General features: G+C 48.5%; 1 protein-coding gene across 2 annotated transcripts; it reads left to right on the top strand.

Moving 5' to 3' along the window:
* Positions 1-1,049: 1,049 nt before the first annotated feature.
* On the top strand, positions 1,050-16,849 carry KMT5A (lysine methyltransferase 5A). 2 transcript variants are annotated; one of them, XR_014559104.1, is made up of 8 exons: positions 1,050-1,195; positions 4,803-4,921; positions 6,544-6,700; positions 8,250-8,457; positions 9,939-10,026; positions 11,079-11,138; positions 13,027-13,304; positions 14,508-16,849. XR_014559104.1 is itself a non-coding variant. In XM_083717579.1 (8 exons), the coding sequence occupies exons 1-8, from the start codon at positions 1,186-1,188 to the stop codon at positions 14,716-14,718; spliced, it is 1,044 nt and encodes a 347-aa protein (XP_083573705.1). In that variant the 5' UTR covers positions 1,052-1,185; the 3' UTR covers positions 14,719-16,849. The 2 variants fall into 2 exon arrangements, 1 of the variants encoding a protein (XP_083573705.1); XM_083717579.1 differs by having other exon boundaries at positions 1,052-1,195; positions 13,027-13,217.
* The last annotated feature ends 1,896 nt before the right edge of the window (positions 16,850-18,745 follow it).

The raw sequence follows: 18,745 nt of genomic DNA, 5'->3' as shown, positions 1-18,745 counted from the left end.
GGAAAATGAGCGAAGGGTAGGGTAATTTTAAGATGTTTCAGTATTTTAACCTTTGCATATTTTAAAATAGGTTTGTAATTTTTTCTCAGTGTTATTATTTATTCTTTTTGTAAACTGATTTGAGTGGGGGGTTTTTTACAATCAAACAATGAAACAAACAAGGGACACGCGTGGTGCTGTGGGTTAAACCACAGAGCCTAGGACTTGCTGATCAGAAGGTCGGCGGTTCGAATCCCCGCAACGGGGTGAGCGCCTGCTGCTCAGTCCCTGCTCCTGCCAACCTAGCATTTCGAAAGGACGTCAAAGTGCAAGTAGATCAATAGGTACCGCTCCAGCGGGAAGGTAAACAGCGGTTCCGTGCGCTGCTCTGGTTCGCCAGAAGTGGCTTAGTCATGCTGGCCACATGACCCGGAAGCTGTACGCTGGCTCCCTCAGCCAATAAAGCGAGATGAGCACCGCAACCCCAGAGTCAGCCACGACTGGACCTAATGGTCAGGGATCAATTTACCTTTACCTTAATGAAACGAGCAAGCAAACACCTGTTTTCCAGCCTTAGGGTGCACCCCTAAACCCCGTTATTGGAGAAAAAGCCTCAGCTTGAACTCTGTGGCGCTTTCTATCAGCTACGTGTGTTTCCTTATGCCGGCGTTCTTAAACTTGGGTCCCCAGCTGTTGTTGGACTACAAGTCCCATCAACCCTAGCTAGCAGGACGAGTGGTCGGGAGATAATGGGAGCTGTAGTCCGACAGCAGCTGGGTCCTTCCGCCTGCTACACATAATAACTCGAAACTGTTACACACACGTGGAGTTAGTCCCGCCGAGAGGAGGGACAACTATCACCCTTCTCCTCCTATCAGGCGCCTGCTCTCCGCCTCGCTCGCCAATCAGCGGCAACCGAACGCCAATTTTAAACACTCCTCCTCGGGAAGCTGTACTGAGGTTCAAGTGCAGAAAGGGAGCCGTAGCCAACCAGAGGCCGGGGAAACGTGAGCGGCGGGCAGCCGGACCAATCGAACGACAAGGAGAAACTCCACTGTATCCATTTCTTTGAAAGCGGTTGAGAGGTTGGGGAAAGCCTCCCGCATCTTTGCTGCGAATTGTCCAAAACGGGGAGAAAGGAGCCCCCCTCGGTTGGTTCTCGTCTGCCCCGTTTGCTGTTGGCTGTGAGCTTTGCTGCTGGCGATCATGAGCAAAGGTATTCCTCCCCATTGGTTGGAGGACTATTATGGGATGGGGTTTCGGGAAGAATTTGATATGGGAGGAGGGGGGTCCCAAATGGACAGAGGTGATGGGGAGGGGGGGCAAAGGGCGCTTGGGAGAGCAGGCGAAGATGAAAAGTGCCTTTTGAGGAGTGAACTTTTAAAAGTGAACGGAAGCTAATCTGCAGGATGGGAGATGGGATTTTTGGTGCGTGGGTGGAAAAATTCAAGTTGCCCTGGGGTTGGGGAGCAGGGGCACCTTACAACCATGGATGGTGGTCCCCAGTTTTAGACGATTATGGCGCTTCTAACAGCAAAAGGTGTGGGGCTTCCCCTCGGACCTGATTCTACCAGTTCTTCTGATATCTTCTGAGCTTTTACAGTGTGTAACTGTAATGGATAGTTGCTGAAGGGAGTTGAATTATACCAGTGTTTCTCAAACTTGGTTCCCCAGCTGTTGTTGAGGCCATGTACATTGTCCCTGCACAATCCATAGCTAGCAGGACCAGTGGTCAGGGGGGTGGTGTTGGGATGTGGTTGTTACCTGCATCTAGGATTAGTTGTCTAGCAGCATGGCTTTTAAAATTGATTAAATCTGCAATGTCATTTAGCTGGGAGTATGCCCCAGTGAATTCAGTAGGACTTACTTGGAACATGGTTAGGATTTGTGCTGTAAGTTTGTGTAAATAGCTACCTGACAGTTCTGAAGGGCCCTATCTAAGGAGAGGCATTCCTTTCTGAAGATGAGATACAGCAATGCCTCTTTTAAAGGGGAACCCTCCCATCCACGGCTTTCACAATTTTAATTTTAAAAAATCAAAAAGAAGTCTGCTGTTTAATTAATATTGGAAGCACTCAGTGGCGTAGCGTGGGGGTGCAGGGGGGGCAGCTGCACCGGGCGCAACATCTGGGGGTTAGGGTTACGGGCGCAAATCCACGGGTTAGGGGGTGCAAATCCACGGGTTAGGGGGTGCAAATTACTTGCCTTGCCCCGGGTGCTGACAACCCACGCTACGCCACTGGAAGCACTTTTAAAAAAATAAATAAAGAAAAAGGATCTGAATCGATAAATTGTGGAAGCTTCCGAAATTAAGATTTGTATGTAGAATAAAATATAGTGTTTCGTTAATTCACCCTTCTGAAAACTGTTGTTGTTTTGGTATTTTTTAAAATTGCATTTTCACATACTGTACAACAAACGTTTGAAAGACAAATAAAAAAACAGCAGCTACGGTAGTTGCTTAATTGTCAAGGATGAAAGTGTATCTGGCAACTTAAGGTTAATGCCAATACAAAGAGAATGCCTACACTGTGAATTAAGGTCATTAGTCCAGTAAATTCCCCAAAGGTTTCCATGAGTTTGTTGTGGTTGTCTGATTTGATAATCACATCATCTTTAAGAGATTAATGTTTCCTGCTTGGCAGGGGGTTGGACTCGATGGCCCTTGTGGTCTCTTCCAACTCTATGATTCTATGATTCTAATGGGTGCCAAGCAGTGTAGGAGGATAAAAGATCCATTTTGCCACTGGCTGCTTTGATCTGGCATGTCAATGTCCCAACCTGGGCAACTGACCAAACATGTATGTACCAAGAATCAACAGACAAACCTGGTGCAGACCCCCAAGGTTTGGCTACTTCCAGATGTGTAGCCACAAATAAGAACATTAGCATTTCCCTCTAGAAATTGTTTAAGGTTAGAAGTTCAGGTGATGGGGGGCACTGTAAGGAATGCATAATTGAAGATGAGATCACCTCAAAAAAAGGATGCTGAAGAATTGGAAAAGGTTCAGAAAAGGGCAGCCAAAATGATCAAGGAGATGGAGCAACACAGGAAAGTACAGTACTTATTTACACAGTGCATAGTTGAACTATGGAACTTGTTTGCACAGGAGGTAGTTATGGCCACCAACTTGGATGTCTTTAAAAGAGGATGATGAGACAAATTTTTGGAAGAAAAGACAACCAGTGGCGACTAACGGTGATGCTTCTGCTCTGCTGCATGGTTGGAGGCCGTAATACTTCTGAATGCCAGTTGCTGGAAACTGGAGGAGGGGAGAGGCTCTTGTGCCTGGATCCTGCTTGAAGGCGGCCACTGTGAGAACAGGAGGCTGGACTAGACGGGACACTGACACGATCCAACAGTCTCTTATGTTCTTAAATAGTATCTGGGGTACCTTGTATAAATGTTAGGAGGACGTGAACCGTGGTACTGTGTGCTGGGAAATCTGAAGGAATACGGAGTTGAGGCGTTATGTGTAAGGTTGCAGCCATGGTCGAGTGTCTGAGGTCCCAGATTTTGTAGCCCAACCACCTCCAAGGAAGCAATTTGCTTTTGCTTAAAAAGGTATAAGGAGCTATTCTATGACTGGAGCTATTTCATGACTAAGACATCACACAAATACATAGCTGTCAACTTTTCCATTTTCTTGCGAGGAATCTTATTCTCTTAAAAAAACGGGGACGTTGACAGCTATGCACAAATAAACTTGTGATCCTACACACCAAGGATCCTTCAGCTTGGCACCCTCCAGGCGTTTTGGACTACAACTCCCATCTGTATGGCCAACAGTCATCAATAATGTGAATTGTAGTGCAAAACTGAACACAGTGAATATGCACAGATAAATGTCAAATGTCTGAGGCTGCCTGTATTTATGACTTGGTTGTTTTGCAATGATTCTGTTTCCCTGCCACAATATTTCAGTCTATAGGCTGTGGAGCATGTTTAGGTACAGAGGTAGGGCAGAGAGTTATTTGGCATATGAAGTGCAGATGACAGCAGAACTCTCTGGGGAGGAAGGTTTCTACTTTGTAAGGGGTCTGGGGCTCCATGTGGAATAAGAAAAAAGAAGCTTTTTAAAAAGCCATTGTGGGGGTGCATACAATTGCAGGTTCTTGTGCAGAAATCCAACAAGTCGTTTTTGTTGGTGTCAGTGCCTCTTCAATGTCTTCATGCAGCAGCATTTTTAAAGAATCTGAAGTCCTAATACAAAGGTGTGAGCTCTAGGGGTGAAGGGGGAAGCCGAGTGGTAGCAGGAGGTGGGCTGTTTTGGGGGCGCCGGGGGAAAGCCATGCTATGGATCAAGCGCTGTCATAAATACCAGGACGGAAGGAATGGTAACTTGGGAAAGTCATGGCCGGAATCTATATCTGGGGGTCTGGAAGTGGGGTAGGTTATGCTCAGTGCATATCAGGGCCGCTGTTTGGGGGGGGGCTTAATTAGGGGCGGAAAATCAAAGGGAGAAAGGCTTTTGCGGCGGCGGGCGACTTGGGATGAATGGCGATGTGGTCTGTGCCGGAGCTTGAAGGCTGGCAGCTGGAGGCTGCTTGCTGCCGGCAGACGGACTCGGGGGCGGGGGAGTCTAATTCCGGGGGGGGACGGACGGAGATGACCCCGGCTGCTGAGCTGCCTGCCTGCCGCGGCTCCACCTGGTGGCCGGGAAGGAGCCTGGCCAGCCCTTTAAACATGGCGGTGGTGGGAAGCGGGGCGGCGGCGGCGGCTCCTCTTGCGCGCCGGGGGCTCCGGGCATGAGCCGGCGCCGCGCTCTGACCGCCGCCTTTGCCCGGCCTCTTCCCGCCACCCGACCCCGCTCCACCCGCAGGCCGGAGGAGGAGGAGGAGGAAGATGTCCCGACCCCGAGAGGGCAGAGCCGACGGCGGCGCGGAGGTGGTCGCCGAGAGCGCGGAGAAGCGGGGCGCCAGCCGGCCCAGGATGAACGGGGTAAGCCGGGGGGGGGGGATCGCTGCTTCCCTTCCTCTCCCCCAGCCTCGGATCTTCCCCCTGCCCTTTCCCCGCAGGGACCCACGCTCGCTCTCTCTCCTGCCCCGCACTTGCCAAAAGGAGACGGCGAGGCTGCTCGGCCTCTCCAGCGCGCCCTGGGCGCAGCGCGGCGCCCCCGAAGCGGGCGGAAAAGGCCTCTGGCGCGCCCGGCTCGTGGGCTCGGAAGCGCAGCCGGGGACGCCGCGCCCGGGGCTCCCCTCCCCGGGTCACCCGCCCCCGCGAGGGCCTTTGCTGCTGCTGCTGCTGGCGGGGCGCGGTCCGTGATCCTCCCCGCCTTCGCCTTTTTGGTCATCTTCGGGTCCCACCAAGTCGGAAGGTTGGAAATGGCAACTCAAGATCCTGTTTTGAAAAAGAGCCTTTTAAAGTAGGGGGTGAGAGCCCCTGGACTTCTCAGGAACTTCAAAAATGAGTTGGGCTACAGATCTGGATGGTAGCCTTTTATGGGCTTGCACCCCCCCCCCCCCACCATGAAGAGTATTTTATACTCCAGATTTGTATGCTGTTCACCCAGGGCAACTCTGATCAAGCAGGCTGCATCAATCCCCATTTTATAGATGAGGCCAGAAAGGAATTGGCTAACCGAGGCCAGCATGTGAGTACATTGCTGAGCAAGGATTTGACCCCCTGCCTCCTTGCTCCAAACTCAGAAATAGAGCACTAGGTCTTAAAATGAGACATCCCCCCCCTTTCTCCTCACCCCCCTCTGCTTGCTGCTACTTTCATTATCACTACTGTTATTGTTATTTCTAAAGTGCTTCAAAAGCTAAATGCTGTACAAAATTAGACCTTTTCTCCAGGGATAGAACTGTTGGTCCCTTGTACCATTTTGAAAGTGTAATATTTACTTGGAAACAAATGCCCACTGTTTTAGTGGGCATTGCTCCCTAAGGCAGGAGTTACCACTGTGGTGTCCACAGAGGCTCCCCCTTCTATTCTCCCTAGTAGAATAGGATGTGGTGTGCACTTAGTTGTGTCTGGGTAGAGCCCCTGATATCTTCTCCAGTTTGCAGATTGTTAGTGTTACTAGATTATTACCTGCCCTTCATCAAAAGGTACCAGGGCAGGTCAGCAGCTGTATAGCCCTGAATGTGACAGGAGAGTCTTGTTGCCTTCCTGCCTCAGTTGTAGGCTTCCTGGTTAGCCACTGGGAGTGGCAGGATGCTGGACAGGATTCAATCTTTGGTTTGACCCAGCAGGGCTTTTCTTATGTGCTCAGTCCTATTCATGACGTGGAAAAAATTCACATTGAGTCCAGTAGCAGTTACTGCCCTGTCAGTGTGCTATGACTGTATGTACGTGCACTGCCACTAAGAATCCTAGTCATGTTTCTCTCTTCCAGTGTTGCATCCTGATATTTTATTGGGAATTGTACACACAGTTGTAAACCTCAGCTTCAGGGGCTAGAAACTTGGTGAGTTCCCTACTCTGCCCACCCGCCCGCCCCCAAAAGAAAGCTGGCATTATCCACCACAATTCTAGAGCTGCATTTTTAAGAAGCACAAAAATATGCCAAGAGAACCTGTGTACCTGCATACTAGAATATTTTGACTGTTTCATTTTAGGAGAACATATTTACTTGCCAGTCCAAAATCTATACCTACATGAGTCCAAACAAACCTCCTTCTGTACGACCTCCACTTCAAGAGGAAAACTCCGCCACACATCACGAGGCAAAATGCCAGAGCAAAATGGGGAATGAAAGCTACAGAAAAGGAGACGGTAAGCATGAGCTTTTGTTATTAGCGACTTGGTTGGCAATGGGGCCAAACTCATTTAGATCAAGGTGTGTGTGTGTGTGTTTGTACACATGCATGTTTCTTTTTAAATTTGTTGCCTAGATTTCACTCAGAGGGAAAACGCTTTTTCACGAGCACCATAAGAGGTTTCTTACAGTGATGTTGCATCATCTCTGTGGGTGCTGCATCTTTCCCCTTCCCTACCCCATGCTGTATCCTCACAACAGCCCTGTGAGGTAGGTTAGGCTGAGACACAAGGATGAGCACAGATCCATCTGGAGAGCAGAGATGTGAACACAGCTCATCCCCCCCCCCAGCCCATCCACATTCAACTTTTCAACATCACACTGACTCTCAAGCTCTAGAGTCTAGACCAAGAGAGGCTAAGCTTTTTCACTGCAAGGGCCACATTGCTTAGTTGGAAAAAAAATGAGGGGGAAGGGCACCCGGTACCTCCCCAACCCCAAGCCAACACGTTTGGTGTTTACAGGGAGGATTTGCATATCCTAGTATCCAGGGCATTCCTAAGGTGGAGGTAGAGACATGGGGTGGTATCCAGTGCTGGATTACCCATTAGGTAGACTAAGTACATGCTTGGGGCATGAGATGTTTTATTAAAATAATGTGGCATTTGAAGAAGCATCATGGGAAAATATATCCTACAAATGTTAATTTAGCTAATGCAAAAGAATCGGAGCCTGTGTTGTAATAAATATATGTTTTATTACTGATATAGTATTGTGAGTTATATGTTCCTGATTTGGTCTCATCCCCTGTCCCCCGAAGCATATTGTGCAATTTGGTTTCTTTGTTGTTTTTATTTTGAATTACATACCAGGGAGGGCACAGTAATCATTTCAGTCCTTAGGGCCTCTAAAGGTCTTAATATGCCCCTAGTTGTGTCCAGTGTGGTGCTGAGTTGAGGTCACTTACAGACTGACTTGTTCCACTGGTGAAAAGTGTCGCCCCAGTGGAACGCTGTTGCGCTAGAGAATGCCTAAGTAGGATGCTGGCAATATCTGTGACATAACAGACTGCGCAATCTCTTGCACAATGGGCTTCTGCTTGCACAAAGTGGTTGTGCTGGATTTCTCGCTTGCGCAATGTTAAATCCCATCTGTCCACTAGCACTGGATACAGCCCAGAGGTAACATTCAGGTTTGTTGCTCTGCACACCTTTGCCTCTGGTCTCCTCTATTACTGGCATGTGGCCTGAGGAATGTTGCCCAGATGGTAATGCAGCCCTTGAGGCAAAAAGAGAGAGAAGATTTCTGAAACGTGCGGTAGAGGAACCAAGGTTTGGGTGAGAAGCAGATCTCACTGACTACAGCACTCCCGTGTCCATTCAGTTGTTGGACGGGTTTAGCCGTCAAACGCATCTGTCTATCTCCACAGCCTTTTTCACCTCCTGTGGGTTAGAATAATGTTTAAACTGGAGCACTGTTTTGACATGGAGCAAAGCAGATGTGAGCTCCATCTCCTTTCATGTTTATTTGCATCCCCCCCCCCCCCTTCCCGGCCATCATTTGCAGACAGACTAAATATTGGCAATGCAGCCGACAACACTATGAAATCTGAGGACCAGAACAGCAAAGAGTGTGAATCTCCAGCCTCCTTCTGTAGTCCCAAACCCGAAGCCCCACAGCCTCCAAAAGCCCTGCCTCCAGAGCCCGCTGATGCACCAAACAGAAAGGAAGCCCCGAAGAAAGGTAGCAAGACCAAACCTGGCTCCAAGAGAAAGTAAGTGTGGCTCCAAGAGTGGCTCAGGAATACAACTGATAAGGCAGCTTTCAGGCTTACAATCTGAAAGTCATGGCGCAAAAGGAAGAGCAGAGGTTGAGGGAGGAGTGGGGGAAAGCGAGCACTGTTCTTAGTTTTGGAGTTCTTGTAATATCCAGCTGGAATGGAAAATAATTTGAAGAGAGGAGGACCATATGTTGCTGTTCTCTCAGCAGGGCTGATGGCAAGACCCTGCAGTCCTGTTTTTCTTCCTTTCTTGTAGCCTGATAGAATGGCTTTTCTTGGCTTAATAAAGCGGTCACTTTTTAAATGGGGCTAATGCCTGCTTAGGGACGTGGGTGGCGCTGTGGGTTAAACCACAGAGCCTAGGGCTTGCCAATCAGAAGGTTGGTGGTTTGAATCCCCACGACGGGGGGCTCGGTGCCAGCTCCTGCCAACCTAGCAGTTCAAAAGCACATCAAAGTGCAAGTAGATAAATAGGTACCACTCCGGCAGGAAGGTAAATGGCATTTCCATGCACTGCTCTGGTTTCGCCAGAAGTGGCTTAGTCATGCTGGCCACATGACCTGGAAGCTGTACGCCGGCTCCCTCAGCCAGTAAAGCAAGATGAGCGCTGCAACCCCAGAGTCGTCCGTGACTGGACCTAACGATCAGGGGTACCTTTACCTTTTAATGCCTGCTTATTGTCAGTAGGTGCCACTAGAGTGCAGTCTGTAAACAGTAAAAAAATAATACTGTACAAGCAACTCCCGTTTTGCATGCATTCTGAGAACACGCAACTGTGCTCACGTGCATCACCACAAACCTAGAAGTGGCAGAAAAGGGGGGTGGGGTGGGTTTATGCATGCTCTGCCGACGCACATGATGACCCAGAATGTAATCCCCATGCAAAACGAGGGTTGCCTGTATTCCCAAGCATAGCAATAATGACACCTAGTGGGAATAACCAATTATCATAACATGAAGAGGATGAAAAGGACACACAAGAGGAAGAGGGGAATCATAGAGTTGTAAGGGACCTCAAGGGTCATCTAGCCCAACCTCCTGCGATGTAGGAATCACAGCTAAATCACAGGAAAGAGGTTGGACATTTAAAAATTGATCACGTAAACTGACTGTATAAGCCGTGATTTCAATTGCAAGGTGATTTTGGGTGTTGTTACGGTATAATGTAGGGCTTGGGGATCTGTGGTTGCTGGATGTTGTTGGAGTCCCATCAGCCGCAGCTGGCTTGGCCAAAGGTCAGGGGTGTTGGGAGTCCAGCAGCCTCTGAGAAGCCTCAGCCCCCCTCCCCATCTCCAAGCCAAAAGGATGCAGAGCTTTGAGGGGACAGCGAGCTCTTTCCCAAGCAGAATGGGGACGTGGCAACCTCATAGGCGTACTCAGCACAGAGATGCCTCAGCCTGGGAGAGACGAGGCTGATTTAAGGGGAGAGTGGGGGAGCCCCTGGGCGTTCATGTGGCTTTCTCCATCTCTCTCAGAGCCCAAGGGAAAACGCAGCAGAACCGAAAGGTCACAGATTATTTCCCTGTTAGAAGAAGCTCCCGGAAGAGCAAAAAAGAATTACAGGTACTGTCTTCTCTTTTGGTGCCTCTTCAAACAACTTTGCCAAATACCCCTTGGGGACAGATATTCCACCAAGGAACTGTGAAAACTCTTGCAAAGGGTACCATGGGAATGACTGCCCCATCTGACAGCCCAGTTCTCCCACCTTGTTTCTGGTTTTGCTTTCTTTTAATTCCAATTGCTTATTCAGTCACTTTTGGGGGCCAAGCAAAGCCTAGCAAAGCAACAAACAGAGAGAAACGTAAGGTATACGGACATACAGATACATGGGGGTTGCTGAGTTAGATCATCAGCATTCTCTTAAAGGCAGTAGTAGAAAATTGTATGGTTTTAGGCCTCCTTTGAATGCCAGAACCTGACAGGGCCAAACAAATGATAACAGGAAGAGAGGTATACAACTTAAGGGCCACCACTGGGAAAGCCCTGTCTCATGTGCTCACCAGTGCAGTCATTAAAAAAAAAAATTTAGTGTCGTCAGTTTCACCCAGTGGGCACATGAGCAGGACCCCAAGATTACTGATCCTGCATTACAAATTTTAGTGGTCTCAGACTTTTGATTTTAAGTTTTGAGAAGCCTTTTGCCACTTCGTGCATATAACAAAGCCGAGACTTTTGCTTCCATGTGTGTATCGTACTTATATTCCTGAACTTACACTAAATAAGGGCTGTAGAATGCTTATATGAAATGGGAGATTTTATTTTATCGTTGTGCAGTAGCAATCCTATGTGCATTTACAGGGAAACAAGTCTCGCTGTGATCAGTTCGACCTCCTAGTAAGTGTGTGGTTGTGTGTTAGGATTGCAGCCCAGCCCTTTTGCATAAATGCTGTATCCCTCGTCTTGTTTGCTTGAGAGTAAGCCTTCAGGAACTTTCTAAATAATAGCACTTAGGCAGTGATGCTGTGCACACTTTGCATGTCTACTCAGCAGTAAGCCCCATGGAGCCCAGCAGTGCTTTCTCCCTTGAAAGAGTGCATGGGATCACAGCCCTAGGCTCATTCTTCTAAAGGTAGTGTTTCCAAGTAGCATTGCTATGTTTCTTGATCTCTTTTCAGATAGAGGAGAAAAAACGGATAGATGACTTAATAGAGAGCGGCAAAGAAGATGGCATGCAGGTAACGGCAACAGCATCATGGCACTGCTGCTGGCAGTGGTGGTCTTCCAAGGGCAGGCGTGGGCAAACCTCCAGGGGAACTATGGTTCCCATCAGCCCCAGCTAGCATGACCAATGAGCAGGAGTGATGAGGCTGTAGCCTAGCAGCTACTAAAAAGCTACAGGTTCCCCATTCCTGCCTTGGGGCAGCCTTCCCCAACCCGTTTGGGTGGCAACTCCCATCAGTGCCAAGCAGCACAGTTGCAATCCCAGGAGTTCCTCCCAGTCCACCAGGTGCCATTTTGGCAACGCTGGGATTCTCCTGTGGAGAGTGAGTTAGCTATTAGTATACAGCAGGGGTACTGGGTAGGATATTTTAAAGGTAACCCCACCCCAAGTGGGAGGTATTTATTTTTAGTTGTTTGTAGTATTACAACAATTATTGTAATATTGTAATGTAAATATTTTTAAAGGTTTTTGTTGTTGTTGTTGCTTTGACCAAAATAAAGCAACTAACAAATTTAATAAATACAAATAATCATAATTCTGTCCTCCTTTGACCTCCAGTGAGGTAGCAGCTGCTCTGTGCTGGGTTCTGGCCGACTGCAACAAGAGAGCGGAAATCGGGTGTTTCTGCAGCAATGGTCGGCCTTGGACTGAGCCCCACACAGAGGCAGCAGTTCTGTCCCTGCCACAAACTCTGCTTTCTGTTAAAGGGCCCCAGCATGCTCCAGCAGCCGTTTACTCTGATAGGGCAGGGGAAGCTCTGGTTGCGCCGAGGGCTCTGTGGTGAAATCTTCCGAGGACAGCAGGGCGAAGCCCTTGGCTTCTGGGGCCTTCCCGGTGTGCGGTTCCGCTTCTGATTCAGAGGCCCCACCAGCAGTGCATATTTAAAGCAGTGTTCCACCCCTTAAACTTCCCTCAGAGAATCCAAGGAATGGGGGTTGAACAAGGGCCAAGACTTCTTGGCAGCTGAGGCAAACCACAAAATGGCAACACACCCTGCCGGGGAAGAGGGGGTGAAGAAGATCTACATCTGGAACGAGGGGGGATGAAGATCTACATTGGGAAGGAAGGTGGGAGGAGACTGGCCGCACCTTCTGTTCGCCTGTTTGCCAAGGAGGTGGAAGTTCCAGCCTCCAAGGAGGGCACCACAGCCATTGCTACCACTGTGGCAGCAGCAGCAGGCAATGGGTTCCTTGGAGGCCGGAACTGCTGCCCCTGCGGCTCCTGCTGCCCAAGATAGTCTTAATGCCTCATGGGGGGCCAGCCCTGGTGCTGAGAATCATTAGGAGACCCTCATTCCCCTCACAGAGTTGCAGTTCCCAGAATTCCCTAGGAAGAAAGATTGGCTGTTAAACCACAATGAGAATTTTAGCTCTGTGAGGGCAACCGGGGCGGGGGGTGTATGTGTGTGTCTCCTAATAATGCTCAGCACCCTTAACAAACTACAGCTCCCAGAAGTCTTTGGGTAAGCCATGACTATGTAAAACAGCATCATAGTGCTTTAAATATATGGTGCTGTTAGGGCCAGAGTCCCTGGACTGCTTCTGCAAAAGAAAGGGAAATCTGACCCCAAGGTAACCAACTTGGTGCCCTTCAGATGTCACTGGACTCCAGCTCCCATCAGGCTTAGCTAGCACAGGCAGTGGCTGGGAATGATGGGAGTTGCATCCCAGCGACAACTGGAGGGCAGCCGGTTCCCCACAGAGCTTTGGGGTGTTTGATTTCTTAGGCAGTAATCTATTTTAGAAATTTGGGAGGTCTCAGAAGCAGTGCAAAATATGTTAAGAGGGATCAGCTCCTCAAAGATAGAACGGGGGAGATCCCACTGGAAACCCACAAGTCCATAGCTACAGCTGCAGCCGTCCCTGGCCTGCGGGTAGGTTAACATGTCTTCTCCTCTGCAGATTGACTTCATTGATGGTAAAGGGCGAGGGGTCATTGCAACCAAGCATTTTAAACGAGGGGAGTTTGTGGTTGAATATCATGGGGACCTCATTGAGATCACGGATGCCAAGAAACGAGAAGCTGTATATGCCCAAGACCCTTCCACTGGCTGCTATATGTACTACTTCCAGTACTTGAGAAAAACATACTGGTGAGCTCCACTCCTTCTGCGAAGATGCATCTTACATCAGGGCTGGGGAGCCTGTGGACTTCAACTCCCATCAGCCCCAGCCAGTAGGTCAGTGGTCATGGATGATGAGAGTTGTAGTCCAACAACATTGGGAAGGCCACAGAGTCCCTACCTCTAATTTGGAGGGTGAGGTAATGTTGCTTCAGACAGCTTCGCACTTGGGGTTTTCCTTGGCTTGGAGATATGGGGGCGGGTTCCTGAATGAAAATGGAAGGGGCATATTTCCATGGCAAAATATTTACTGAGAATCAGGCCATGCTAGAGTAGTTTGGAAGCTTTTTCTGCCTATGACTCCCATGACACAGAGCCAGGATGGGAGGCATGTGGTGCACCCGACGTTGTGGGACTCCAATTCCCTTCAGCCCCAAAGGGCCAAGGCTGATGGGTGTTGTGTTCTAATGTCATACAGAAGGCTACAGACTTTCCCACCAGTGTGCTAGAGAACTGGTTCTCAAAGGGTGAGGCAAGTGTGGTGGAAAGATTCAAGGGCAATTTAAACATTTCACCATAGTATAGTATAGTATAGTATAGTATAGTATAGTATAGTATAGTATAGTATAGTATAGTATAGTAATAATTTCTTTTGGATACACAACCAGGAACAGTACTCACGCTTTTCTTCAAGAGCATTGGCTACTCTACAGTTCTCCATGACATATTGTTGTGAACAGGGATTTTCAGCTCTGACAAATATGGAAGATCAGAAAAGAGAGAGGCTTCTTTGTGTTGATGAAATGAGAGTCTGTTTGTCTCAAATTACGACCTAATATAGATGAGATTACCTGGAAAAAGCAAACTTACACCTCTCATTGTGTTTGTGTACATACTTAAGGTACATATTTAAGAGGCTTGTTTATAATTATTTTTGGGAATGTTTCATGTTCTTATGTAGCTGCATTGTTCTATACTTTCTGGATATCCCAAGATCACAGTATAAAGTAGTTGTGTTCTATGTCATAAATCAAGCACTGCTATGAATTTTTCTTTTCCAGTGTATTTCTTATCAATAAAAAAATCAGTGTGGCATGAACAAATTTTTATTCTAAACAAGTTTGAGAACCATTGGCCTAGAGCAGCTTTTCCCAACCTTGGACCAACAGAGGTTGTTGGGCTACAACTCCCCTCATTCCTAGCTAGCAGGGCGAGCGCTCAGGGATGATGGGAATTGCAGTCCAACACCTAGGGACCCAAGGCTTTGCTAGAGAAATTGTGCCTTTCTTGATTTAGCGTTCCTTCTCTTCTCTTCTCTAGTGTTGATGCCACAAAAGAGACCCACCGTCTTGGAAGGCTGATCAATCACAGCAAATGCGGCAACTGTCAGACAAAACTTCATGACATTGACGGCACCCCCCACCTCATTCTGGTCGCCTCCCGTGACATTAAAGCCGGCGAAGAACTCTTGTACGATTATGGAGACAGAAGCAAAGCTTCCCTTGAAGCTCACCCATGGCTGAAACATTAGCGCAACTTCCTGGAACAGATTTACCAAGAGGACTCTTGTTTACAGCTCTTGTGGTAGACCCCCTTCCTAAGTCTGCTCTGTAACGGTGATTTGAGATGGCCGCTGCAGGGTGGAAGTCTTCCAGCCCTACCCCAAGCAGACTTGAACCTGAATTCCTGGTGATTTTAATTCATTATGCTCATTTGGATTTCCTAATCCTCACTTCCTCTACCCATCTGCATACGAACAGAAGAAATAATCAGTGATTCCTGACTTGGGATTTTTGGGACTGAATTTTTACCGATGAGAAAGCAGCTTTTACTAAGGTTTGCTCATTTTGAAGTCGCAGTTTTGCTCGTGTGAGGGAGGGAGGGCGGGAGGGCGGGGAAAGGATAATATTAGGAAAGCAAACGTCTGAGGAGTGTTGACCATCTCAGGTGAACGTCAGGGGCAGGGGAGAAACCTGTTTCCCCTTCCTCTTTGGTCACTGCTTCAGTGAATGCCATTTCAGACACTTCCAAACTTCATTTGGGATTCTCACAATTCACAGGTGGGTTCTGGTGCTATTAACAGAAATCAGATCCCTGCAAACATTGGGTCTAGTCTAGGCAGGGATGTACTTGTCCCAGTAACCCTGGGGGCTGCAAATGGGGAGGAGAGGAAGGAGGAGTTTTGTTGTATTGGATACAGTCCTGTTAGGTTGGCAACTAGATGGGCAAAGGGGTTATGTGATGCTCTGCTAAAGGTGAGCAAAGCTTTCTCCTTTCCACAGTGACTGTCCATGCAACCCTTCTGGCACTGATTATGCAGCTACTGCTTCTAGATGTACCTTCCTGGCTACAGGAAGTAAACTGGAGCGAGTTGGTCTATCATCACCTGCTTTGGATAACCATAGACTATATGGTCTGCCACCCTTCTCTGAAGCCTGGGGTGGGGAGCATGTGGTCCACTGGTGGACTACAACTCCCATCAGCCCAACCCAAGCAATGACCAATGTTCAGGGAAGATGGGTGTTGTAGTCCACTAACATCCCAAGGGAGCCACTGGTCTCCCCTCCTGTCTTAAACCCAGCACGGATAAGTAGTCAGAGAAAGGAAAAGCTCTTCCTGCATTTTAGGCCCCAGTGAGCGGCCTCTTGCCACCTTGGCACGGCCACACAGCTGTCCTTGTTTAGCTTCCTGCCACCAAGTCCTCCAGGGCTGCCAGGGGTCCGTAGGATTTAGGGACCCAGCCTCTGTTTATCTTTTTTAAAAGAGCTGTGAACTCCACTCCTGAGGTTGCTGGATTATTATTTTAAGTTTATTTTAAATAAAGGGCGTTTGATCCATGTAGAACTGTGAAGCCAAAATGTTAATAATTAACTGCACTTCCTCTCTCTCTCTCTCTCTCTAATAGAAAAGAGGGAGAAGAATAACTTGGAGAAAACTCAATGCTTTTTATAGAATCAATGGCCGACTTTTGCTTAAGGGGATTTTTTTAATGAAAGCTTCTTGGGACAAAGCTCTTTTTCAACAATCTGGCTGCTGGGAAGCATCAATCAGTTCTGGTGCGAACATGAGATTATTTATTTACTCTTGACTGCTCTTTGGGGACCATGTCCCCAAACTTGGACTTCCTCTTCTCTCTCTCTCTCTCTGGGTGGGTGGGTGTACATACATACACACACACGCATGCATGTATGTGCACACACATACAGGCACCCTTGGCACACCTCCGATTAGATCTAGTGGGATTAAATAGGTACTTGCAGTATATCTCTTAGGGCAAGAATGGTGACCCTGTGACCCCCAGATGTTGCTGGAATCTAGTTTTCATCACCCCAGATCACTTGCCATCTTTGCTGCCACAGTTGGGAGGCAAAGTCCAGCAACATCTGGGGCACATCAGGTTTCCCACTCCTGATTTTGGCTGTGCTCCTCAAGCTGGCACCAAGTGCTCTTGGACCTTGGCTGCATCCAAGGCTCTGGGAGACAGTTGGGGTGTGTACGTCCACAAATACTGTGACATCCTGGTTGTATGCTTGAGCAGCAAGTGGGGTGGGGCAAAGGGAGATGGGTCCTGACTTGGTAATGTATTTTTAAAAGCTTAAAAAAGACACCTTGAAGAAAATAATATTTCTCTGTATAAGAAAATAAAGTGATGTATTTATTAATGATGAATTGATTGCTTTAGCCAGCATTGCGGTTCTGCCTTCACCCTTTCCCAGCTGTCTCTGACCATGTTCTTATTGGGTGTCATTGGACTACAACTCCCATCATCCCTGGCCATTGGCTGGCTGGTTGAGCCTGATGGGAGTTGAAGTCCACAACGCCTAGAGGGCAACAGAATGGGAAAGCTGCTTTTGAGTGTTGTCTATGAGGACATTTTATTTGCCATGTGCGAGCATTTGGGCTTGTGGGAACACCAGTGGCAGTTTTGGGATAGCACAACCGGTTTGTGCCACACTGCAGGGGGGCGTCACAACTATGGTGTAGAAACGGAGCATGAGAAGCAGGGGGTGGGGGTGATTGCCACTGAGTAAACTGGGAAGCTATTAAAATCCTGTGGCTGCAGCATGAAACCAGATTCAGAATCTTGCCACTTAGCTCAGCCTGATTAGCACACATAGTCGTAAATATTACTGCCCTGCTCTTTGTGAAACTAGGGTTCAGTTCCCTGGGCCTCCAAAACATCTACTTCATGCATGGCATAAATTAACGTATGCAACTCACTGCCACAAGATGTGACAGTCGTCTGTTAAGATGGCTGCTAACCACAATGGTTGTGATCTACATCCTCTTTTGGAGGCCACAGGCCCCTGAATGCCAATTGCTGGGAATCACAAGTGAGGAGAGTGTTACTCCTCTTGGGTCCTGCTTCCGGGCTTCCCAGAGGAATCTGGTAGGCCGCTATGAGAACAGGATGATGGACTGGTCCAGTGTTTCTCAAACTTGGGTTCCCCAGCTGTTTTTGGACTACAAAACTCCCATAATCCCTAGCTAGCAGGACCAGTGGCAGGGAGATAATGGGAATTGTAGTCCAACAGTTGGGAACCCAAGTTTAAGAAACACTGGACTAGTAGATGGGCCTACAGGGCACTTACTGTGTTCTAGTGGTTGTGGTCCTCCATATGTTGAAAGTTTAAAGAAAACAGCAGGGAGAAAGTTTAAAGAAAACAGCCTCAGGCCAAGGCAGATAATTGACCCATCTACATTGGTGCTGCCTACATCAGAGTTTTGGATCCTGTGTCCCTCCAGATGTTCCCGACTACTCCCATCAGCCCCAGTGTGTGTCTCCAGCAGTCAGGAATAATGTAGTTCAAAATGCATGGAGAGTACAAGGTTAGGGAAGCCTGCTCCACATGTTACTGGCCTCTGACTTCCACCAGCCCCAGCCAGTAGGCGAATCGTCAAGGATGAGGGAGCACTTAGCCAGCCACGCTGGGGGTGGTGGGACACAGTTTCCCTATCCTTGCGATGAAACATGGATTCAGCCAAGTCAGGGAGGATGAATTTGCCAAAGGCGATTTAGCTGTGATGGTGAGATGAACCCTCCCGTGCTGTGAGGGAGTGTTTCACTAGATGTAAGGAAAAGCAACTGTCTATGGCTGTTGCCTTCATGTTATCCTCTGTGGCTTTGCAGGACTGCTGCCCTGGTCCAGCAGGGCTCATCTTTATATTCCTCCTCCTTCCCATGAAATCAGCATCCTGTACCATGATGAACATTTTTTTCCTGTAATGTAAATGATTTTCTGACCAATTCATGATAAGACTCTCCCTCCTGCGTAACCTGGGAGGTTATGCCACTGAAGGGGCTGTACCCCCTGACTCTCAATGTGATGGCCTGGGAATCCGATTCAGAGACTGAACCGGAGGAATCCCAGCCTGCACAGGAGTCCCCGCCTCCAGGGCCGGCTGAACTGGGGCAGGGCCTTGATTCTGAAGCGCCTGCACCTGTGCCGGATCCTCAGGAGCAGGCACCAGGTGATTCCACTCCAGCTCCAGAGGTGATTAAGGACACAGTGCCTACAGGTGCGCCTCTCCCGGCCCTGCCAGAGGAAGGAGAGTCT

The sequence above is a fragment of the Podarcis gaigeae genome (genome assembly GCF_964106915.1).
Source record: "Podarcis gaigeae genome assembly, chromosome: 16".
In the NCBI taxonomy this organism is placed as follows: domain Eukaryota; kingdom Metazoa; phylum Chordata; class Lepidosauria; order Squamata; family Lacertidae; genus Podarcis; species Podarcis gaigeae.
This window is presented reverse-complemented; position numbering and strand designations above follow the sequence as displayed.

Coding starts and splice junctions, on each gene's coding strand:
- KMT5A (XM_083717579.1), top strand. Junction 6,701..8,249: donor AAGCTACAGAAAAGGAGACG/GTAAGCATGAGC, acceptor CATCATTTGCAG/ACAGACTAAATATTGGCAAT. Junction 10,027..11,078: donor AGAGCAAAAAAGAATTACAG/GTACTGTCTTCT, acceptor ATCTCTTTTCAG/ATAGAGGAGAAAAAACGGAT.